Source organism: Populus alba, chromosome 9 (assembly GCF_005239225.2).
Source record: "Populus alba chromosome 9, ASM523922v2, whole genome shotgun sequence".
NCBI lineage: Eukaryota > Viridiplantae > Streptophyta > Magnoliopsida > Malpighiales > Salicaceae > Populus > Populus alba.
The window spans coordinates 999,453-1,024,996 of record NC_133292.1 but is presented as its reverse complement, the minus strand read 5'-3'; the positions used below and the strand labels follow the sequence as shown (position 1 = coordinate 1,024,996).

The 25,544-nt window shown below is 30.9% G+C and overlaps 2 protein-coding genes across 2 annotated transcripts; both read left to right on the top strand.

The window, feature by feature from the left end:
* Positions 1-12,291: 12,291 nt before the first annotated feature.
* LOC118034623 (uncharacterized protein At1g08160) lies at positions 12,292-13,235 on the top strand. Its single transcript, XM_035039961.2, has one exon. It carries the CDS (start codon positions 12,293-12,295, stop codon positions 13,004-13,006), a length of 714 nt encoding a protein of 237 aa, XP_034895852.2. The 5' UTR covers position 12,292; the 3' UTR covers positions 13,007-13,235.
* A 3,736-nt stretch (positions 13,236-16,971) lies between these two features.
* LOC118034624 (uncharacterized) lies at positions 16,972-22,950 on the top strand. The gene is made up of 8 exons (XM_035039962.2): positions 16,972-17,173; positions 17,589-18,679; positions 19,088-19,206; positions 19,863-20,765; positions 20,857-21,166; positions 21,397-21,562; positions 22,145-22,250; positions 22,372-22,950. The coding sequence occupies exons 2-8, from the start codon at positions 17,873-17,875 to the stop codon at positions 22,487-22,489; spliced, it is 2,529 nt and encodes an 842-aa protein (XP_034895853.1). The 5' UTR covers positions 16,972-17,173; positions 17,589-17,872; the 3' UTR covers positions 22,490-22,950.
* Positions 22,951-25,544: the final 2,594 nt, after the last annotated feature.

Below are 25,544 nucleotides of genomic sequence, written 5' to 3'. Positions count from 1 at the left end.
ATTTTTATATTTTAGAAATTATTTTTTATATTAATTTATCAAAATAATTTAAAAGTATAAAAAAATTAATTTTAAACAAAAATAAATTTTAAATTTTTTAAAAAAACCATGTTTCCAAACATTGCCTAAAAAATTAAATATATGAGTTTTTCATGTCATGTAATAACATAAAATTCCTTACTTGTGTAAAATAAGAATAGTATGATGTGTTTAACAATCTTAGAATAGCTATCCGATTTCATGTATAGTGTTTTTCTTTACTCAAGTGTACAATTATACATCATGAAAGCAAATAGACAACAATAATATTACATGTCATGTAATTATTTAAATTTTATTGTTTTTGTGTTTTGATCATATATTAGTTATAAATCAATAAAATTCTTAATACATGTAGGGTCAAATTACTCAAAATATAACTCCAACTAGAACTTTAATCGATGAACTTGTGATGTTATAATAATATAAAAGTCATTTCATTTCAAACCTTTTTTGACTCCATATTTTTCTAGCTTTTACATACAACAAAAATATAGGATTAATTATGTTCCATAGAAATTATTTGCAACTAGTATATGGTGTTTGGTTTTTTACTTATGTATACACTTATTTATTATAAATATGAATAAGCAATCACAATATCATCTAAGTATCATGTAGTTATTTAATTTTTTTTTATTATCTAGAATAAATCAATTGTAAATTAATATGATTTTCAATTTACATGTAAGATCCAATTACACAAAAGGCAACTCTAACTAACATTGTTTTCTAATAACGTCATAGAGTTATAATAGTACAAAGATCACCTCACTTTAGGTGTAACTTATAAAACAACCGTTGATTCATCTAATTTAAGTGCAAGAAGAATCAAATTCATATACAACACGGGCATGATGTGTCTAGCCCTATGACAACCTTGTTTAAGCAAGATCCTAATATTATAAAGATTAAAAGTTAGCAATTATTTTTCTTTTTATGCAAGGTAAATTCAGCTATATCAGATCTTTAATGGGAGATGATTCTTAGCATTCCAAAGAAAAAAGTTTCTTGGTCCACCAAGGAAACTAAGGGGTGGCAAATTTGTTTTCTAAGATATGAAGGATTATTTAATGATTCTCCTAGTTTGGAAAGAAAAATAATAAAGTCGACAACTATGGATGAAATAATCGTTATTCTTGTCCAAGTAAAGCAAGGAAACCAAGTTCTATAAGGAAAATCTAGAGGTGACAACAAAGATCTCCAAGTCAAAATTGATTCTCCTAATTTATTTGGAATTCCTAAAGTCAGCAACTGATCCTAAAGTTACCAGAAAGGATTATTCAACCAAGAGGACTGTTTAGGTTAGGAAATAATATTTTTTTATATTTTTTTTTCTTTGTTACTTGAGATGGCATGCTTCATGCCTTTATTTTGATTTTTATTTTCATGTTTTTGACTTGATTATTAGTATTTAGGCTTGTTTAATTAAGGGTTTGTGTTTGATTATTAGTGAGACTTATACAAGTCCATATCTTGAGTATTCTATGGTTTAACTCGGGTTATTACACATATAAAAACACCTTTGTAATCTAAGTATTAGTTTCATATTTTTGTTTAATAACAATTTAAATTGCCACGTCTCTTTTTACAAGTGTGTGATGGTAAGTTTTCTCTCTTACTATGGTTCACTAATGAACTAAATCGACTTATCAAAAAACAAACATCTTTGTGGTGCCATCATATACTTCTCATTCACGAATCGTTATTTGTTGGGTGAGGGTTTCAGATTCCAATAATATTGGTGCTTAGGTTAAAGGTAATTTATGTGTCACACTTCCAAACCTAATTTCATGGCTTTTCAAGAGTTGTATCATTTGCGTGTGAGTTATGTGACCAAGTACTCACGAGGTTCACATCACAATTAAAATCCAATATACTAAGAATGATCCTATCATATGAGAATTATTAGCAATAAAAGAAGGTGAATACAAGTGACATTGGTGTCATATAATAACATAAAGTTTTTTGCATGTGTAAATAAAATTAACCTGACATTTTAACTTATTGAATAATAATTTTTTTTTAAATTTAGTACATTGTTTTTAGTTTTTGCTTTCATGTAAAATTATTTACAATAAAATCAAATAAGAAACAACGATATTATCTTTGACATATAATTTTTAAAATTTTATTGTTGTCAAGTTTCAATCCTGCATTAGTTGTAAATGAATAAGATTCTTGATATAAGGTGTGTTTACCCTAAAAGTAACTCCAACTAGCACTTTTGATTGATAAAACTTATGGTGTTTTAATGATATAAAGGCTACCCCATGTAGGGAAATATTTTAGCAATCAATGGTATTTTAAAGAAAAAAACTACGAAACTAAATTCTCAACCAGCTCAGTATTAAAAAAATAAATTCAACAAAGACCATTTTAGAAAACAAATTGATAGAAAAACATGTGGGGAAACACTGTAGCAAGAAAAAATTACATGGGGAAACATTGTAGCAGTCCACAATGTTTTAAAGAAAAAACTAAAAAGCTAAATTCTCAACCAACTCAATATGAAAAAAAATAAAATCGATAAAGACAATTCTAGGAAAAAAAAAAAACAATGCGGGGAAAAACTATAGCAATCCATAGTGTTTTAAAGAAAAAAAACTATAAAGCTAAATTCTCAACCAGCTCCATATTAAAAAAAAATCGACATAAACAATTTTGAAAAAAGAAGAAGATAATTTTTAGAAAAAAATAAGAAATAAAAATAAAGAAAAAAAACATGTGGAGAAAGCTAAAGCTAAATTCTCAACCAACTGAATATTAAAAAAAATAAATTCAATAAAGATAATTTAAAAAAAAAACACATATGGAGAAATATTGTACAAAACAAAAACCATGTGGGGGAATACTGTAGTAATCCACTATGCTTTTTTATATAAAAAAATTACAAAACTAAAATTTCAACTAGTTCAATATGAAAAAAAAAAACCTGAAAAGGACTATCATGGAAAAAAAATTCATAAAAAGAAAGAAAACAAATCATACAAAGAAATATTGCAGCAATCCATGATGTTTTTTTTTTTTTTAAATGAAAGAGCTAAATTCTCAACCAATTCAATATTAAAAAAATTAGTAAAAATAATTTTGAAAAAAAAAAAATATATTTTTTAAAAAGTCAATCATGAGAAAAGAAAAAAAATATGTAAAAAAAACAAAACAAAAAAAAATTATTATAATGAAAATAAAAAGCGTGTATTTTTTTTTCACACGGTTTAAATTACAGGTAAATAATAATAATAATAATATAAAAGAAAAATGAAAAAAACTCAATGAACTTGCATTATATTTTGTCAAAGCGGCTTTTTTGTTTCTGCATTTCAAAAGTGTTTTTGAAAAAAAAATTATTTTTTTTATTTTTTTATTGACTTCAAATTAATATATTTTTAGTGTTTTCAAATCATTTTGATATATTAATGTCAAAAATAATTTTTAAAAAATAAAAAAAAATATTATTAACATGAAAAATTATTTAAAAAATAACCACAATCACATTACCAAATAATCTTACAAAACTTACACTCCTTACTAGAAGTCTCCTTAGCAAATGGATGCCCACGAAACTTGCACTCCTCACTGCCATCATTTCATCTTCTCAACATGATCCCAAAATGGATAAATATTTGAGCTAGCCATTTTTTTAACTTTTCCTTGATAAGTGGCAACCATGTTACAAAAAAAAGATCTCATTAAAGGTTAACAATCTTTTTGGCCTATTCCAACGGACTGTCAACGATAATATCCACTGTCACAGTATTGATCTACGACATTTCTACAACGAAAAATTTAGAGTTTTGAGATTTTTATTTTTTAAAGATGTTGTGTCAAAAAACGAGCAAAAAATGCTCTGATGCATTTAAAAAATATATTTTGCGTGTGTGTGTGTGTATCAATTGCTTGAGAACAAAAAAAATTTAAGAAAAAACCACTCGCATGGAGCAAAAGTTCAAGCAAAACCAAAATAAGTACTTGAAAAAAAGAAAAAAAAGACTTCGGAATCAACATCCTTTTCTGGTTTCTCGAATAAAGCATGCAAAACAAGGACATAATTGCAAAGTCGATAAGAGTTTCAGAACTTGTGTGTAATACAATAATCCAAAAATACTATAAAACAAAGATTCATTTTCTTCTCGCCAGTAAACGCTAATCTCCAACACCCAATAGCCAAATAATTTTGTTATTTTTTTAAACATGTTTACGGCCTTATTCATCCCTATACTATTATAACTTATTTAATTAAGTACCCCGACCGTCAAAATAGTTGAATAAGTCCTTGTTACAAGCAAATCTCATCCCTTTACTTGTAACAGCGTCAACATTGAATAGCGACTAGCAGAGCTGTGCGGCACGAGTCCCTAGACTCTTGCTTGCTTCCATTTTCTAAAAATAACTACAGTATTATTATTTTTAATTAATTCTCAATTGGATGAATTGAAACATAAGTTTTATAATCTTCTAATTGATAGTTTTTTTTTTAAATTTAATCCATCTTCATTGTTAGTAGAAAATATATTAAAAATTAACAAAGTTTTTAATTTTTTTTCATTTTAATTCATGTTGAATAAAATGAATTGAAACATCAATTATAATCTTTATTAATTAATTTTAGCACTACTTAAAAAGCTTTATAAGAATTTGTAAAATTATAACTAAAATAATAAAAGTAAATTGAAGTCGAATTTTAAAAAGAAAATAATATCATTTTAATAAAAATAATTAACATGATGATCTGGCCTAAATCCGGGCTCTTTTCCTGGTCTGCTTCTGGATCGTGTCTGCAACTACAGTCTAACTATTATTCATTATGAACCCATTATAAAATAGAGAGGATTCAATAAAGTCCTTTTTACGATAAAAGAACTATATTGAACATTTTAGCAGGAGTGCAAGGACGAATAGAGTCGTAAACCCATCTTACGAGCTGATCAAGCATAAACAGACGAAGCATCAAAACCAGTCGACTCATAGCGCGTTGCATCACGTGTCTTGTGCCAGTGTAAGAAATAAGAATCTTCTAGGCGCCCCGATGATTCTCTGGTGTTGTGATTATTTTTTATTTTATAAAGGCGCGTGATGGAATTCTGTGATTTACGTAATTGTAGAGCTGGGAGCTTGGAATTTCTGTTAATTCGAATACTTTGGTGGTCGCGGGAAAGTATTGTGGTTTGCCACGTGGACATCCGGTTTAATTATTCAAATGGTAAGGTAAGACGAAATTTGAGAGTGAATGAATAATTAACACATTATGGAATAAGGGTAGATGCTTTTGTTAAATCTAAATAAATAAAAGTTATTGGATATCTAATTAAACACGTTATCAATTAATAATGCATACAAGCTCTTATATTAGATTGCATTTGGTTAGTTTTTTTAATAAAAAAACAAAAACATGTTTAATTAGAAATATAAAATAACTCTAGAATAAATTTATGTATTCTCAAGATAAATATGTACCCTCCACGTATCTTTTATTTCAAGAAATCATTCAAATGCTACATGAAATACTCACAACAATTTAATTACTAAATTCCATTCCTCCCCAGATTGTTAGCATTATCTTCTTCTTCTTCTTTTATTTTTTCATACTCAGTTAGAATTTATTACGTTGATTATTTTCAGTTTAATTGGATTTTTATAAAAAAAAAAATAACAAAACCAAATTTTTTTTTTAAAACCGAAACCGGTTCAAACCGATCAGTTTTAGTTTGGTTTGTTTAGAACAAAAACCCAGTTTAAACCGGTTTGGCTTGATTTTTGGGTTGGCTCGATTTTTGTCAGCTTTCGGTTCGTTAGTTTTTTCGGTTTCAGGCTTATAAAACCGGACCGAACCGGTCAGTTTTTTTAAAAATTTTAATTAATTTTTTTTTACGATTTGGTTTTTTTAATTATTTTTTTTTCTGATTTTCTCGGTTTAATCAGTTTTTTTCTCACCGTTAAAATTTATAAAGAACATTCACATTCATATGAATACATTTATAAAAATATAATTTTTTCTTATGATCTTTGGAAAAATTCTAACCTTGGATTCGAATATTAATGAATGGATGCTAGGAGAAATAAAAACGTGCAAAGGACAACGGTTGATGAAGAAGATATTCCAATGGATAATTCATAATTCATGTGTAAAATCCTATCGTATTTTCTTGATACAAGCAGCTCCCCTAAACAAAGATTTTATAAGCTATTCCCAAGTTCAAACACTGTGACAGGGGCTCTCGTCCGTCTTCCAGTCATAAATAAAAATCGAGTTGTGTTTTTTTTTTTTGAGATTGTGGTTGTTTTTTAAATAATTTTTTATATTAAAATATATGTTAATTATATTTTTTTATTTTTTTAAAATATTATTATATTAAAATGATTTGAAAACACTAAAAAATATTAATTTAAAGATAATAAAAAAATAAAAAAATTTAAATTTTTTTTAAAATACTTTTAAAATAAAATGCAGATACAAATAGGTTTAATACTGTAGCTAGTGCTGTCAAATTGCTTGATTGCAGGGGTTTATTCGTAATTTTATAATAATTCTTTTTTAATAATTATTTGCTCATGGAAGCTAGCATTGCACGTGTTAGCGAGTGAGTCGTCTTGCCATTTTCTGGCAACGTGTGTGATTGACTCCGATGATTGAAACCATTGTTCCGTCATGACATTCAATTCTTTTTGACGTCTTCTTCCTCTCTAAATAACAGATGTGATCAAAGGATTTTTAATTCGGTACTCGCAATCTTTTCTTTTTTTTCCTCTTCTTTTCCCTCTCCTCTTAGAAATTCACGCTTCAACCTTTCAAGCCTTTTCTCTTTGGATTTGGTTCCTTCATTTTTTTTTCTTATTTTTTTATTTTAATTAATTTCTAAAATTAATTTTTTTTTAATTTTATCATCCTTCAATTCCCTAGTCTATCATATTTGAGATAATTTTGTATTTTAATTTTTTTTTTCTCAATTTCACCCTCTATATTTTTTCTTTCATATTTGATAATCATTCTTTTTTATTGCTTTAGTACACTTTTTAAATTGAGCTTCTTTTTTTATTTTATATTTTAACATTAAATTGGTTGAGAATTGAGTTTCTTAACTGAATCTAGATCTATGGTTTCACATATTATAAATTTAAAACATTAACTTAGATATAAAAGATTTGTTTTTGTCAATCATTATGGATTAAAACAGAATATTTACAATGCTTGCTCTCTTTCAATTACTATAAATTATTTGTTTTTGAATTGATCAAGGTTATTATTGTCTTTTTACATAATTAAATTACTAAATTACTCTTAAAAGTGAAATAAAACTTAACTCGTGCCTTTTTTTTTTTTAATAATATTTAACTTTTCAAGGCATGGTGTAATTACTCTATTTCTCTTAAAATAAAATTTTTTTTAAAGCTCGACTTTGAGGGCTTATTCATAATCTCGTATTGGTTTTTTAGTTATAATTATTCGGCCTTAGGGATAATTTGGTGTTTTAATTAATATCAATGATAATTAAAAAAAAAAGATTGTTGCACGTGCAAGCCTTCCTACCGTCTAAAACTGTTGTGCGTGACGACTTACAGTAGCAAATGATTAGCTTCCTTGGTGTTTTCCAATCATCTTGGCTGAGTGAACCTCCCTAAGTGGCGCATGCAAGGGTAATTCTATTTTGTTTGGTATCAACTCAAGTTCCTCATTTTCTATCTCCTCCACCTCGATTTGCGTATTATCCCTAAAACATTCATACCAACCCTTTAATTTTTTTCTTTTCAGATTTAATTCTATTTTTTTAATTATAATTTTCTTATTTGAAAAAAATATTTTAAATTGAAAATTATTTTTTAATTTCATGTTCTTTCAATTTTTTCATCTTCGAGAATTTAGTTTTCATTATTTTGATTGCTATTTTTTTATTTGAGATAATTTCTAAAATTTTTTTTTCTTTTTCATCATTTTTTTTTTATCAGATTTGTTTTTTTTTTTTTTGTTGCTATATTTTTTTTTGACAAGTATTTTAGATTGATTTTTTTTAATCTTTCAATATTAAATTGATTGAGAGTTAAGCTTATTAATCTAGCCTGAATTTGAGATTTCACGGGTTGTGATTTTAGAATATTAACCTAGATTTAGAAAATTTGCTCGAATTTGTTTATTTTTTCATATTATTAAATTTAATTGCTTTTTTAATAATATTAAATTAACCAAACTTATTAAACTCAGTTAACTCAATGTCTTGTCTTTACAATTCCTAGTCTGCATGACCATTTTTCTTCTAGTGTTTGGAAAAATTTGGCTTGACTCATGTTGTTGCGCTGACCACCAATATTGGTTTCTTCAAATCACTTTATTGGGTTTTTTTTTAAGAAAAAATTGTATTTTCCATGTTCAAGCTTCAATAATATTATAAGTGGGCTTTTACATGGTTTTATCATGATTATATTTTAGATTATGAGTTTTGTGGTTAATCATGATTGGTCTGGGCCGATTGAATATATTGTTAACTTAATATTTTTTTTATTATAAAAAAATATATCATTCAATATGTCATTTAACATGTCATTATTTAAGTATTTTTAAAAGTATTTCGGCAAGCATGCATCACATTTTTAGCTTCATGAACGTGTTTATATTTTTTAAAAACTTAAAAAAATAATAATATGAATCACGAAATAGCGCAAGTAAAAAAAACTGTTCTCTGACATAAAGTCTATCAAACCTCCAGGACTAAATAATCACATTAAGTTAACAAAAAATTAATAACCCAGCATCCCACAGGATATTCAGAGAGAGTCCAATTAAATTCTTTATTCAAAATCAATATTATGTTGAGCATTTTGTTACAGTTACAAAGAAAATTAATTTCCGTCAAGTTAGAACAGGACCCAATATGGTTGTGATTAAAACTTAAACCAGAGTCCAACAAGATAGCATCCATGCCCATTGGAGGACAAGAATCAATCAAGAATAGTGATGGACTAGATAATTAGTTGCATTACACTACGAGTCCAATTTAATTATTTTTAATGTAAAACAATATATATAGGCATTGTTTATGTTTTCTCTAGTAGAAAATAATTTAAGTTGTGTGAGATTTACCTGATATTAACTCAATTGACTTGATAAATTCAAAAATAATATAAATGATCAATAAAAATATATTTTAACTTAAAATAAATATTTAAAATGACTTTAATATATATATATATATATATATATATATATATATATATATATATATATATATAGATGACAACATAATAAGTGGATCCCAAGTTAACCTATTAATATGCATGTTAGGTCACGGGATCATGATAATTTCAAAGAAAACAAATCAAAATAAATTACAAAGTCAAATCTTTAATAAATTCAATATTGAATGATAAAATTAAAAAAAAAATCAAATTAAAATAAATAACCTGAGTCAATTCATGTTAACCAGCCAAACTCACGGCTTGAGTCATAAGACAAAGATAGCCTAATAGAGAAAAAAATGAATTAAATTATGAAATCTAGTTCTCAGTCAAACCTAGGTTGAAAAATAAAATTAAAAAAAAAATCAATTAAAAAAACACAAAAAAAAAATCAAGTCAACCTAGATTAACTTACAAAGCTCGTGACTTGAGTCATAAAACATGGATAACTTCATAAAAAGCAAGCTAGAATAAATCATTAAGCCTAATTTCCAATCAACCTAATATTGAAGGATTAAATTGAGAAAAAAAAACAATTATTACAATGAGAAAAATAAACTTATGCCAACTAAGTTAACCTGTCAAACTTATGATTCGGGTCATAAGTTTGAGATGATTTCATAAAAGGTACACTGAAAAAAATTATAAAGTTCAATACTCAATAACTTAAAGTTGAAGAACAAAATTAAAAGAAAAATCAATAAAAAAAGAACATAAATAAAAAACTCGAGTCTACCCGAATTAATTTGATATACTCATGACACAAGTGAGATATGAATAATCTTATAGAAAGAAAACTTAAGTAAATCACAAAACCTAATCCTCAATCAACCCAATGTTAAGGGATGATATTAAAAAAAAAATTAAAAAAACTCGAGTCAACCCGTCAAATTTGCGGTTTGGACCATAAGACTAAGATGACCTCTTAAAAATTAAATTGAAAAAATATTTGAAGTCCAATCCCTAACAAACCTAATGTTGAAGGAATGAATTGAAATTGAAAAATTAATTAAAAAAACTTTAGTGAACCTGGGTTAAACCCACTAAACTCGTGACCTGAGTTATAAGACGAAAATAACTTCACAGAAAGAAAACTAAAACAAATCACAAAGTTTAATTCTCAACCAACTCAATATTGAAGGATGAAATTGAAAAAAAAAATCAATTAAGTAAAGAAAAAAAACCTCAAGCTAACTAAGTTAATCTGTCAAATCAATGACCCGGTCATGAGACTGGGGTAACTTTAGATAAAAAAATTATAAAGTTCAATTCCCAATAAATATAATGTTAAAGTATAAAATTGAGATAAAAAAAATATAGATTATATATATAAAAAATAATATTTAATGAATAATATTTTGTAAAGAGGTTATAATAAAATCTCGTTCTCTTTGAGTTTTTTTTTTTTATGTGTTAATTGTTTACTGTAATATTGCATATGTACTAAATCCAAAGGTTGGAAGAGACTATTATGCTCTTAATTTACCTTGTAGAAAATGGTGTGGAGGCTGGCTTCGGAATTTCTTCGAGGCAAGGCAAGAATCATTGCAGAAAACAGAAGTTAATGGTCCGAATGGAGAAGCTTTCTTCAGTGGTTGGAGGAAGAGCAAAAGGGCACATTGTCAACTTTCAATTGCATTAAATGGCAGCGATGAAATTGTAATTTTCATAAAACTTATAAATGATTCTTAGGATAGATTTTAGTTTTTTTTTTTTTAAATATGTTTTTGTTTTGCATAAAATATTTTATAGAAAAATATTTTCTAGATTTTTCCATGTTTATTTTTATAAAATATTTTACAATAAAACTAAACAATAAAAAATATTTTATAGTCAATCTTTAAATTTAATTTAATTTATTAGAAAATAATTTCAACTAATGAAATTTTCTAAAATTTTTCTAAATATTAATTTATTTATAATATTATCAAACTATTTCAACCATTACCTCCACCATTTATTCCTTCACAATCATCATTTTTTATTTTTTTTAATTATTATCATGATTATCTCACCACCACCTTTATGATCTTTTTTCTTCATCACCATCACATTATTTTTTACTAATGCCATGATCACCCAATTATTATTAAAATATATTTTTCGAGCCAAAAATTAAAAAATAATTTACAAGTAAAACATTTCACGGAAAAAAAAAATTGACATGTAAAATGTTTCCCAAAACAAACGGCCCTAAATCACATTTTAATTAATTTAGCCATGAAAAATGTCATCTAGGAGAAGCTGAGGCCTTGAAACATGCAAATATAGGCACATATATACCAAGGGAAGCTGAGGCCTTGAAACATGTATAATAATTAATGTTCTTCTTCTGTCCAGTCTCCAGTTGTCGGAATACCTTGGAGGTGAAGCAAAGAACCCGGAACAACTAGGAATTGAACAGTAAATTCCTTGGATTAATTTTCATATGCTCATGTTCTGTTAAGTAATGGTAATGAATTGTGATTGGTTTTGATGATTTAGTTAATTAACTGAGTTTATTTTCAAGAGTATATATACAGATCCTCCCCTCAATCTCTAAATTTCTAGCTTGGCCCTACTGTAGCCTATAATATGTTAAATATCCTTTTTCAATATTTTATGGGAATTCGTCCCTAGCAAGATCTTCCAAAGTGGCATGAGTGTAGTCAAATTACCAGCATCTTGGATGATCTAGTCCAGAACTTTTCTCTGTCCATATATATATAGATATAGATATAGATATAACAACAGGTAAAGTGAATATTGAATATTGACACTCATCGATGGATAGTTTGTCTCTCTGGCATATTCTCTTTCTTAGCATATTCATATGCAGTAGACAGTGCATAAAGCAGCCTACGTACACAGCCTGGTGCAAAGTGGCCTACCTATTGTATATATATGTAGAGATGAATCTTAGAGCATTCAATCTGAAGAAAAGAACAATATTGGAACCGGATCAATCCCTCAGATGTTTTGAGTTACGTTCAAGAAATCTTAAAGAGGAAAAAAAGTGCTGTGATGACAATGAAAAAGGGCAAAGCCTCAATATTCTGAGATAATCTTTTTAGTTCAATAGTTGCAGCAGCTAGCAAGTCCTTCCATGCAAAAGCTAGCAGTGTTGCTTGTTGAGCACAACATTCTCCACCTACTCATCCTCTATAAAACAACAACATTCGCGTACGATTTGAACACAACAACACCTGATCCTCTCAAAATGGCAAACTCAGCCGCGCCGCCACCAGCAGCCCCGTCGCCAGCCTCGAAACTTGTTCGAATCATAGTTGTAGTCATACTGGCTTTAATTGTTCTTTTTGGTTTAGCAGTCCTCATCACTTGGCTAATAATCAAGCCCAAACAGCTTGTTTACAGGATTGATAGCGCGTCAGTCCACAATTTCAACCTCAAGAACAACCACCTCAATGCCACGTTTGATCTTCTCATAAAAGCTCATAATCCTAATGGCAGGATGTCCGTCTACTATGATCCAATCGAAGTGTCCGTGGCATATGATGGTCAAACCATCGCGTTCAACACCCTCGAGCCATTCCATCAACCCCGTAGAAACGTGACTCGACTAGATGCTACACTCGTGGCTCGTGACGCGGCATTGTCAGGGGCTTTGTCCAGAGACTTGAGGGTTCAAAAAAAGGCAGGAAACATTGGAATGGATGTCAGAATCAAGGCAAGAATTCGGTTTAAGGTAGGAATATTCAAGCTGAAGCATCATACGTTAAGGATCTCATGCTCTCCAGTGAAAGTGCAAATGTCTTCATTAAAAAATTTCGAGACTGCTTCTTGTGACTTGGATTGGTAATTTGTGTCAATGTTGGGGCTATTCCATTACCTTTGCTATGTGTCTTCATTTTTTTTTAAATTTTTCATGACCCTTGGTAGTTGCTTGACCATTTTATTGTACTTTTCTTTATTTTCTTGGATTGTTGCGTGACATTAATTTTTATTTTTTTTTCTATTTAAAGGCTCAATGTATGGATGTTGACGTCCAAAATGCATTTGTGATATCAATAATGATATTTGTTTGCCAAGTTCATATTCGCAATGAGTAATGTTTGTGACAATTTATTTTATCCGGTGTGTTGTGGGTTCCTTTCTTTTCATTTCTGTAATATGCAAGAGAGAACTCCAACTTCTTAGGACTCCTTTTTACTTCTTTTTTCTTCTTCTGAATTTAACTAATTTAGATCTTAAACGAGCAGGCAATGCTATTGAACAATGTACACATTTATACTTGTCGGTCCAAATAATGAATAAACTCGATCCATATATTATATGGTAATCATAATAAAACGAAAATTGAAACTAAAATTAAGGCCAGCTACTAGAGAAATGGGCTATGGCTGTTGGAGGGGAGAGAGGCCCTTTTCAGCACTGAACACACATGCCAGTGTTGTTGCATTGTTGGGAACAAAGGTACCAAGAAAGAGAGAGAGAGAGAATAGTAAAGTGTAAAAAGAAGGGGAAGATATTGAATGTGATTGTTCCCTAGGGATGACTCTCACGCCAAGTGAAACAATTGCTTTAGAATATGAAAAACTACGTCCATAATTTAGTATTTCCAGGTAATTTATTCATTTAGTTGCATTAATACGTTGCAGTTGATGTCTTGTCGCATCGATCTGTCAACATATTATATGCCTGATGAGCTTTAGTTTTATGTGAATATAAATCTTGCAAGAAAAGGGGAGCCAAACACCAGTAAAACACAGGACAATCAAACACCAGCACATGAACAAAATTTGCAAGCCTTCATTAACAACCACCCACAAATACCAGCAAAACACCCGGACAACAGCCAACCATCTAGATGGTGATCCAGTAGTAAAAACTTGAAACCAAGAGATTTGCTTCCTCTGTGGTCTCAGGTTCGAGCCCTAAGTTGCTCATATGATGGCTACTGGAGGTTTACATGATCGTTAACTTTAGGGCCCGTGGGATTAGTCGAAGTGCGCGCAAGCTGGCCCGGACACCCACGTTAAACTAAAAAAAAAAAACACCAGGACAACAGCCAACAATAGCCCTCTCCTCTCCTTCTCACGGCCAAGAACTGACCCTAACATTTACTGCCTAGCCACCCTCCTTTCTCTTACCATTAAATATCCACCACCATCAACCTCTCTTTCACCCACAACCATCAAGTTTGGCTTGTGGCCCTTTTGACGGTTTGTACATCATGTGTTGAAAAAATGATTTTTAAAAAAAAAAAACATTATTGGCATGCTTTTCAGCACGAAAAGCTATCAACCGCTATCCTGGTTTAGTTTAGTAGATAACATCTACTATCATCTGCCCCTCGTGAATAAAAAAAAGAAATCAAATTGAGATAACACCGGATTAATTTATGTATCTTGCTAAGAGAGCATAGGTTTAAATTGTGAGGTTAACAAAAAAAAAAAAAACTATGTTGCGAAGAGGTTTTACTATACACACATGTACTACGTATCACACGTTAGATTCAAGTATTTTTTTTTTTTTTTTAATTTTGATCTTTGATTTTTTTTTTTTGATCTGATTTTTTTTAGTCAAATTTATTGTCAATCGCTTTCATTTTATTGATGAAGGGCATCCTTAAACATATAGGGACTAGAGTGAAAGTGACAGGGAAACTAGGTGACTTAGAATTGTTTCATCAATTAAAAAAGTTAAAATTGACCTCTTGCATTTGAAAGTCACGTGACTTGTGTACAAACAAATCTGAACTATTAATTTATTGACTTATTTTTGAATCGTTATGTGAACTTGACTCTTAAATAAAGAAAGATTATATTTTAATTTCCATTTTTTGTTTTTGTTTGTTTTTTATGCAATTTAATTTATTATTAAAATTTTTATTTTTATTTTAATCCATACACGTGGAGCTTACCTAGGTCTTGATTTGGTCAACAAATGCTATAATATATAATCAATCTAATAGAAAAAGTAGATGGGATGTTTAAAGTAACAAAAAATTAAAAATAAGGGATTCAATTTGACTAAATTGTTTGTAAAGAGTTTAAATTGACAAAATTTCAATAATAGAGGGACAATTAATTGAACCCTTCAAAATGTAACAGAATGATCAAATTTCAAAAGGATGAAAGTTGCAAGAGATCAATTCATTTTTTTTTTCTAGTGGGAGAATCAATTATCAAATGATTTAAATTTCAGAGAAGGTTTCACTCATTTAGCACGTATGAAAATTTTAAAATGTATAATACTACTAAGAACATCTCTTATAATTTTATATTAATTTTTTAACATATTTTTTTTAAAATGATGAATTTATAATTTTAATTAAAGAGAATAAATTTAAATTTATGATAATAATCACAAAAATTCTAATTTTATATAAAAAACTTATTTCAATTCAAAAAAAATAAATTATAAAAATAATCTCAATAATAATTTTACATTAACCCCTTAACACCGGTCACAAATATTGTTGATTAAAAAAGGTATGATGCAAGCCCAAAAACAATATATCACGCTTGTATTAAATGAATCAGAGTAGAGTTATTAATTAACCCGGCTTCAAGTGATTTACATGTATTAATATCTGAAATTGCAATAATAGTTGTTTTTTAAAATAATTTTGTTTAAAAATATATTAAAATAATATTTTTTTTATTTTAAAAATTTATTTTTAACATTAACATATAAAAAAATTTTAAATTAAAAAAATAATTTAAAATAATTTTTTTTAAAAGAATTTCAAAAACATTTTATTTTTACGTAAAAAAGGACACATTCCAGCCTCTGTTAATAAATAACTTTGTGTTCTTTTCAAAAACACGTGCAATCAAACCACCAACAAAAATTAATCAAAATTCTCCATATGCAGTACACTCCACCCAGGTGTAGTCAGGTTTCTTTGGAAAAGATTTTTTTAAAAAATAGGCAATATGACGTCACTCTTTTGAATTGCTGCTCAAACGGTTATTTGGCGGCACGTGTAACTAAACTAAGCTAAACTGACAAAAATCCCTCCCATTTTAAAGTTCTATTTACCCTTCCCCAACAACCAAACGCGAAAACATGGAAACGGCGCCGTTAGTGTGGTAGGTAAAAATCAAACCTTGAATTCGGTGTCGTTTAGTACCTGTCTCCCAGCTTCAAATCACTTCCCGTTGCATTCAAGATTTGCATTTCTCCGAAAACACCCTCGCCAAAACACCCTCGCCATGAAAGAGATACTTACCACGTGTCGAGTCTTGGTTGCTCCGAAAATTTAAATACTCTAACGTTACGGCACGAGTTATGGGCATAATATGTGAAACCATGACGTGTCCACCTTCCCATTTATTAGGGCAGACTATATTTTTAATCGTCCACCTTCCCATTTATTAGGGTAGACTATATTTTTATCCTTATAAATTAATCAATGTAACATTTCTCATATAACCCTATTTGTTTAAAAGATTTAATTTTCCCGTAGTAGCTTACTACTAAATAACTATTTTTTTTCACATGTTTTTTATTAATTTTTATCACTTTCTTTCATATTCATTAGTAATAAAATTTGAGTTATATGAATAGTAAATGATTTTTCACTCAAGGAAAAAACAAATAACTATCATAAAATTTATATTGTTTGTTTGTTTCTATAAAATCAATCATTTTTAAAATAGGTTATTCAAAATCAAAGGTGCCATTGAACCTCTTAGAAACTAGAGGGCTAACATTTAGGAACGTTGAAAACTATAGGATCAGAGTCGAAATATTGATAAACATATAAGGACTAAACTGAAGCTGTACCTATTTGTTATGGCGACTTGTCTGCAATAAAGATAAATCTTCCTCCCGTCCTGCCTTCCTCCCTCCCTCTAAAATAACAAAACAAAAACGAAAAACTCTTCGTTCGTTTCTCTCTCTCCCCTCTCTCGCTGAGTCTGAGTCAGTCCTTTTCGCTACGGTTTCGTTTCCTTTACTTCGAAATTAGCAGGGCTTCAGTCTCACGTTTACAGGAATCGAGCCATGTGTATAAACGGTGCGTCGTTTCTGTTAATTTATTGGTTTCTGATATGGAAATGGTGATGCTGATTTATTAAAATAATGGAAAAATAGAGTAATTTTATGAATCTGTTTTGTTTTGACTTTTTTTTTCAAAGAATGGAAAATGTGAAGGATGAATTTTCTATTGCTTGTATTTTCCTGCGTTTTCTCGGCGACCAAGCGGAGGAATTAGGAATTGAGTAGATTCTTTGGAACCTGTTCTTGTTGGATTCAGATGAGTAAAGGTTACTATAATTGAAACAATAGATGCATCAAGTTCTTGAGTTTTCTTATGTATTTAGAAATTGAATGAAATTTTTTTAATAGGAGTAATTTTGAGTTTTATTAGATTTACAAATTTCTGAGAATACCGTGATTGACATGGTTCGTTTTTTTCAATTTTGATGCAGAGGAAGAGTTGCGTCTGTGATGAGTTGAGGGGAGAAGATTGGATGATTTAATACGGAGGCCATATGATAGTTACATTGCATTGTATTCATTTGGCTTTGTGCCGATGGTGATGAGGAAAAAGATGAATTTAAGGGTTGTTGATAAAATTATGATTTATGCACTGATCTAATTTTGGAAGTGATCACCTGCTTGTATTTATTGTAAATAGATGCACTATTTTTCGTCAACGCATTTTAAGCAGATGTGTTGATAGGTTTTGTTTTTCAATTTGGAGTTTGGACTAATGGCTGTTGCTAGTGTACACAATGTTTCTGTGCTTGATTCTTCTTTCCTTAGGGCATCTCAATCCGAGGCAGTGAGAAGATGGGGTGATGATGGGAGGGCAAGCAACAAGACATCGTCACACCTGCAAATACAGAGGGAGCTTGAGGATGAGCATGTGGTGAGTCATGTCCAGGCGAGGGTTACTGATAGATTGGTCCAATGTCAGAGTGACGGATCGAGTACTGATCTATTGAGGGTGGATGCATCTGATAGCCACAGTAATGACCAAAGTGGGTCTTCAGAGGGTGGGAGTGCTAGGGAGAGTGAGTGTGGACAATGGCCCCCATCTCCAATTGGATTGGAGAATGGACAGGAGGATTCTTCTGATCTAGGAAAGGTTGAAAGGGTGAGGGTAAGGCAGATTTTTCAGGAATGGATGGATTGTGGTGCAAGGGAATGTACATCCAGCATTTCCCGAAGGAACAGTGGTTCTAGAGCAGAATGGCTTGGGGAAACTGAGCAGGAAAGGGTAAGAATTATAAGGGAGTGGGTACAAATGAACAGCCGGCAGAGAGGTGCTTGTGTTGATCGCAGAGAAGAAAAAGGTGCTGAAGTAGCTGGTCAAATTGAACAAGTTCTTGATGGATTGGTCGTTAACCACAATGAAGGCCGAACTGAGCATACTCGGAGGGGTATTCGCAGATTGTGTGGCAGACAGGCTTTGCTTGATATGCTTAAGAAGGCTGAGAGAGAAAGGCAAAGTGAGCTTCAAGGTTTGTTGGAGCATCGCGCTGTAACAAAATTTGCTCATCGAAACCGCATTCAGGTTAGCTGCTATCAAATCTTGACATTTTCAATATGTATGAATCTTGTTTGTATGTTATTTGATTGCATACCATCCATTAATGTTAACAACACAATGTATAATCCATAATGGTGCAAGTTGCACTACGATGAAGGCATTTGAGGTTTAAATATTTACTGGTTACACACGAGGATTGTTCCATAAATCAATGATCATAGGAGATTCTGGGTTTTGAGCAGTTATTTACCAGAGGCAGATTGAAAGCTTGCATATGATTCATATTTTCCATTGTGAATCATTTTTTCTTGGTAAAGTCAAGCACTTGTGGTAAACATATGGATATTTAGCCATTGATGTGCTTGCTTGTGAATTATTTGACATGTTTTCTAGCATTTCTAATATGATTGCCGTGGATCATTTGTTTTGCAGTCATTACTTCGAGGCAGTTTCTTGCGAAATGACAGAATTGTTGAAGATGAGAGACCCACATCCACAGCAGCAAGCGAATTGGGTTTATTGAGGCAAAGACATACGGTATCTGATCTCAGGTATTGGATCTGCATGCTGTATCTTCCCCCCTAACTCCCTCTTTCTAAGGAATCTAATGCTTTTGCAACCATTTTCTAATGGTACTAATTGGGTTTTTCTAAGCAGAGCCTGGATACTTCATTTTATTGTTCCAAACAAGCGAACAATAAATTATTCTAATTGGTAATATTAATCTGAATACCTCCAAAGCGTAGATCTAATTGCACATTAATGCCCCTTCACGCCCTAAATTTTGGATGTATTTGAATTGTATTTTCTTTCGCTTTCCTTTTCTTTGATTGGGAGGATTTCTAATCCTTTATTCTGAAATATTCTTTCTTCCCCATATCATTGAATTCTTTTACCATCCAGAATAAAAAGGAAAGCATGTTTATTATTTAGGGTTCTGTATTTGATTGTAAGAATGTTTCTGAATTCAATACTGCTGCTGTGAATTCAGTATTGAGTGGTACTGTGCTCTTTCATGCTTTATTATTTAGGGGTTTCTCCATATTATGTTTAGCCTTGTCAATTTTATGTGCTGATTGTGTTTTGTGTCACCATGTTATTTTTTTTTTTTTTTTTTAATTTCTACTGCACAATTCTGGAGAGATTTTAAACTAGTAAATTAGTGCTTTTTGTTAACAATGCTGTGTGAAATGTTGGTTTTATGTAGGGAAGGATTTTTCTCAAGATGGGACCATTCTGTTTGCAGACAACTAAGCAGCAATGTCAGTGATACCTCATCTAACATTGATGTTAATGGTAATAGAAGTGAACAAAACAAAGCAAAAAACTCACAACAGGTCATAAATGAATTTTATGAACAAACTGAGTCAAGTTCTGAGGAAAATGGTAGCCTTGGGTTAATGGATAGTAGAACTGATATAGAAGATAACAATGTTGATGATGCAAGTTGGCAAGAAATTACTGCTCATTTAGAAGAGGGGCCAAGACAAGTTTCAGACTCAAATGCGAGAGAAAGGCAACAGTTAGCCAACATTGCGTTTGTTGAAAGGAGGGATGGTACTAGAGAAGAGGCTAATGGAAACCAGCAGGAAGGTACTAATGGCGAATCATCTCAAGAAACTATGGGAAATGAAGTTGAGGAGAACAAGCAGCTGCTATCAACAAGGGAAGTATTTTCTCAGCAATCCGAGGTAGATAGAGGGGGAAGTGCTGTCTCCTTGTTATCCAATCATTTGAGTGATTTGGAAGCCACTGTAAATGAAGATGTAAATTGGCATGAATCTGCTGAACCATTAGAGCAGTGGCAGAACCAACTCCTGGAAAGTGAAGGGCAGCACTTGTTTGGAGCTAATCGAGAATGGGCAGATGGGGTTCAAGATAACATTGATGGACGTCAACATGAAACTGCTGCCAATGAATGGTTGGAAAATGAAGATAGAGAAGGGGCCTCTGAAGTTTGGCTTGAGGATGGTGGTTTTCAAGAGGCTGTGCAAAGTTGGCTAATAGAGCCTTCTGACCAGGAAGCTATATCAGTTGGTAGGGTGGATCCATTTTATTTTTCTGATGATGACAATGTATACAGTATGGAGCTCAGGGAACTCTTGAGCAGGTATGAAGCTCAAGACTGAAGGGCCCATTCCGTTCTTTTTGCCGTTTTAGGTCATGAAATTATTTATGGAAGTTTTTTATTCTTGTGGTAGGAGAAGCGTCTCTACACTTCTTCGCAGTGGCTTCCGTGAGAGTCTTGACCAATTGATACGCTCGTATGTTGAAAGGCAAAGCCATACTCCCCTAGAATGGGAACTGCAAGAAACATTAGCTATCCCCGCATCGGCAGAACAAGATCTGGAGCAGCAGACTGTGGATCAGAATGAGAGTCAGGGGAATGCTGTTCAGAGTCCTTCACTTGCTCTACCTTCCCCAACTATACCGCCTGTAGAGCAGCTCTGGGATCAGGAGTCACACCATTATACTTGGCCACAGCGTGACATGCATCTGCGCATTGGAATTGTGCGTTCACTCATCCTAAGTGATTCTTGGAACTGGATTCTTGTTTACATCATTGCACTAAAAACTACATTTGAATGTTTTCTTCTCTTGGTGAATATTTTTTAATAGCTTATTAGGGGCAGGTAAATACCTTTTGATAACTTCTACAAACTAATAGGGTTGGTCATGATGCGTTCACATTAATATAAAAAATATATATTCAACTGAAACATTGATTTGATTTGATACAGGAATGGGACATCATAAATGATCTAAGGATTGACATGGCTAGGCTCCAACAAAGAATGAATAACATGCAGGGGATGCTGGAAGCCTGCATGGACATGCAGCTCGAGCTGCAACGGTCAATACAGCAAGAAGTTTCAGCTGCCCTGAATCGCTCTTCTGATTCACCAGGTGTGTTCCATTTTCAGAACGATTCTGTTTCTGCTCTTTTTCTTGGTTGGCTAATCATGATTTGTGCAAGGCAATTCTTGGGGAAATAGCTTCAGTTTGTGGTCCAGCCTGTATAGATATTTTTTCTTCTAGCGAGGGCCACGCATATCATTTCTCTTAAGTCCGCTTTAGGAAGAAAATAGTTTTCTGCATGCTATTACTTTCTGAACAAAAAAGTCTTATTTGGCCTGGTTTACTACCAATGCTGAGGGGAAAATGTTATTTTTAGTAATATGCGTGTAACAGAAGGATCTGATTTCAAATGAAACATAATTGAGGGAGGTCAAACCTCAATATGGAAGTTGAGAGACTGATTCTCAAATGACTGGAAGTTTTAACCTTTTGGCCATTTTTTAATGTTTTCCAGTTGGAATTGAAACACTTCTCTTTTTTAATTTTTTATTGGATGTGTTTCTCAGAAATTGTATTCACGCGACTATTACCTTTCATTAGTTAGATTGTTTCTCCTCTCTCGTACTTTGTCGTATCATTTTATATGCTCCTTCCGGAGTTGACCATAAAAATACCATTATTTTATTGCAGGGGTGTGTGAGAATAGTGTTCCGGAGGATAGATCTAAATGGGATCATGTGAGGAAAGGAATTTGCTGCATATGTTGTGATGGCAGTATTGATTCTCTACTGTACAGGTAAATTTCAGTGGAACCGTACAAGTTTCTGACGTTGATGGGCCAGATAAGAATAGGACTTGTTGCATATTTATCTAATCTTGCATTTCCCCCCTTTCTTTTGGCTATCTTTTTGTTACAGGTGTGGGCACATGTGCACATGTTCGAAATGTGCTCATGAGTTGGTCCGAAGCGGGGAGAAATGTCCAATGTGTAGGGCACCTGTAATTGAGGTTATCCATGCCTACTCTATCTTATAATTTGATGGTTGAGAAACTAGAGGACAAAGTAGAAAGAAATGGTATGTTTGGTTTAACAATGCATGATTCTTGTGGGGGTGTTTGGTGCTGTGGTTGGACCATGATTTTCAAAACTTTTGGATTTGTTTTGCCTTGAATTAATTTTTTTTTTTTTTAATGTTTTTGAAACATCTTGATGTGCTGATATCAATGAATTTGAAAAAATAAAATAAAAAGCATTATTTTCATGTGTTTTCCAAGCAAAAAACATTTTAATAAAAAGGAACTTCTACCATTGATCCAAACACCCCCGATTTGCCTCTGGATCCCCCACCAGGTATTTATTATTTCCTGGTTTTTTTTCGTCGTGATTTTGATAATTCGATTGTATGATTGAGATAACAATTTGGCTTCTTTGATTCATTATTTAAATGTGAATAAAAAAATATTGAGTGGAAGAATGTGTTGGTGTCACTGTGTTTAGATAACCATTTCTTTTTCCCGGATGCCGAGTGCATTACCGCCCTCATTTCCTTGATTCCAAAAAACTCTCAAATTGATGATACCTTCTGTTTAACAGCGCGCGCTGGGACACTTTCCTGTAAGGATATTTGGCACCACTCAGCTTGATTGAGTTTTTTTTTTTTTTTTTTTTTTTTTTAACCTTTGGCGAAAGCATGATTGCATTGATATCTTGCATCTTTTTGAATTGTACGTACCCCCACATTGTGGCTCAATGATCAGCAGAAAGTGGGATGGAAAAAGTTTTAGCCTTATTGTTTGACAAGACTATTGATGGAAATGCAATGTTTTATTGGGATATTGCCTAGATCTTTGACTGGGATTTTCTAGCTAGAATTGACTTCGGGCATTTCTTGAACTTCACGTGCTGCTATCGTAATTTGAAAATTATCTTTTGAGACAGTTAAGGATTACATGTTATATGATTTGATTTTACTTTTGAACTTGTGATTTTGATAATATTGACTGACGGCAAAAGACGAGAACATGTTTGCCAAGCTGTACCACCTTTGATGAGAAAATGATTTAGATTCATTCCCAGGGCGTTGTAGAGGAGTCCAGGGCCCCATATCACTAGTTGCTTAAGAAGTAGTGGTATCATTAGTTAAGGGTAATTGTGGAGGATCCTTTAAGATTCATTCTGTGTAGTCAAGAATGTTTTACTTTAATTAGTTAGAAAGTCAACACACCATAATTCTGGTACGAGTTTTATCGAGAAACCTCCCTTGAAATTTTGAAAAAAAATAAAATTGTTGATCCTAAATGAATCAAATTGCTCTTTATTTTCTTTATTATTTGATGAGTGCAATTAATTTTTTTAAATAATGCATGTTTTATTTTTTAAACCATTAGTCATCAAATCTTTATCATTACAATGTCTCAACGAATTTTGATTTCATTAGGAAAATTCTTAGTCCACCAAAAATTTGAATTCTAACATTAATTGTCAAATTCAAGGGATAGCTGGATTAGTTAAAGAGGTTTAGTTAAATAAAATTGATTTTTTTTTTTTAAATATGAATGTTTTTATTTTATTTTACGGTAAGGAAATCAACTTGCAAGTCAATGATAATTAATTTTTTTCTGAATGATTTTAAAAGCATATTTCTCATATCAGTCTGGTGCATTAAATTTCTCTAAGTGTTGTTATTATTATTGAAATCTAAAAAAGTAAAAGAATTAAAATTTAATTTTAAAATGGATAGAATGGTTTAGAATAAAAATTTAATTACTTGATTTTTTTTTATATAAAAAACCCAGTTACATCTCAACACCAACTCACTTATTTTCTTACTTTTACTTAAAATAAGAAATAACCTAATAAAGATACATAAATTCATCACTTCTTTTCCAAAATATGTTCCCAACACAGAGATTTATAAACTAAATTCTATTTAATAAAATCGGAATCAATTTAACTGAAGAATTGGTTAGTAATTTTGGAGGGAAACCAATGAAAATGAATTATAAAAACGAAAAACTAAAAAAGAAAAAAGAAAAAAGAAAAAAGAAAAAAGAAAATAGAAAAAAAGAAGTACCGGGCAAGGTATGCTGAGCCCCTGCTTGTGGGTCTGGATATGTGGCCCGCACTCCAGGCCTGATTTCAGCTATGGAAGGCAGACAAAAGCCCAAGTGTTTTCTATTTTTAGTCTCTCTCTCTCTCTATGAAACATGATAATGGCTAAACAATTTAAGAATAGAAATTGGGTTAGAACTTAGAAAAAAATATAAAAAAACGCATCAAATATTTTCTTTTTGATATTTGCTATATTTGAAATTAAAATGAGTATTCTTTTGAAAATAAAGAAAAAACTAAAATTGTAGCTATAAATTGTAACAATAAAATTATTATTTTTCTCTTCTTACCAAAAACATATGGCTTCCTTATGAGGGATACTAGGGTCTTTTCATATTTTTTACACAATAAAATTAATAACTTATCCTTAAAAGCAAAAAATATTGAATTAGCATGTTTTAGACTTTTTATTTTTTTAAGTACAATAAAATTACAATATTTTTCTTAAAATAAAACAAAATTTAACTAGAGTTCATCGAGTTGAATATGGTGAGCTTTTGTAATTTAATGAATATAAATATTATTAAGAAAAAGTGGTTGACATATAGCTTGAAGCCACGCTATTCAGGCGGCTTGTGTAAAGTGATTTGGTGGCCAAATGGTGGCTTCCAGAGCGGTATTCGAATAGTCTCGACAGCCCCTGTATTCCTAGTTGCCGCATGTGTTGTACGAACATTCAACTTGTTATCGATAACCTTTTTGTTTCTTTCTCTCCTCCTTGATTTTAGCGCTTGAATTATAAATTTTAAAGTAGTTTTTTTTTTTATTTTTTTTCCTTTTAGATTTAGTCCTTATTCTTTTATTATACATATTATTTTGATTACTATTTTTTTTTTTATTTGAAATGAGTTATAGATTTTATTTTTTTCAATTTCATCATCCTTTATTTTTTTATATGTCATATTTAACTCTCATTCTTTTGAATCATTTGCTTATATATATATAATATTTTTTTTTTAAATTTCATCCCTTAGCATT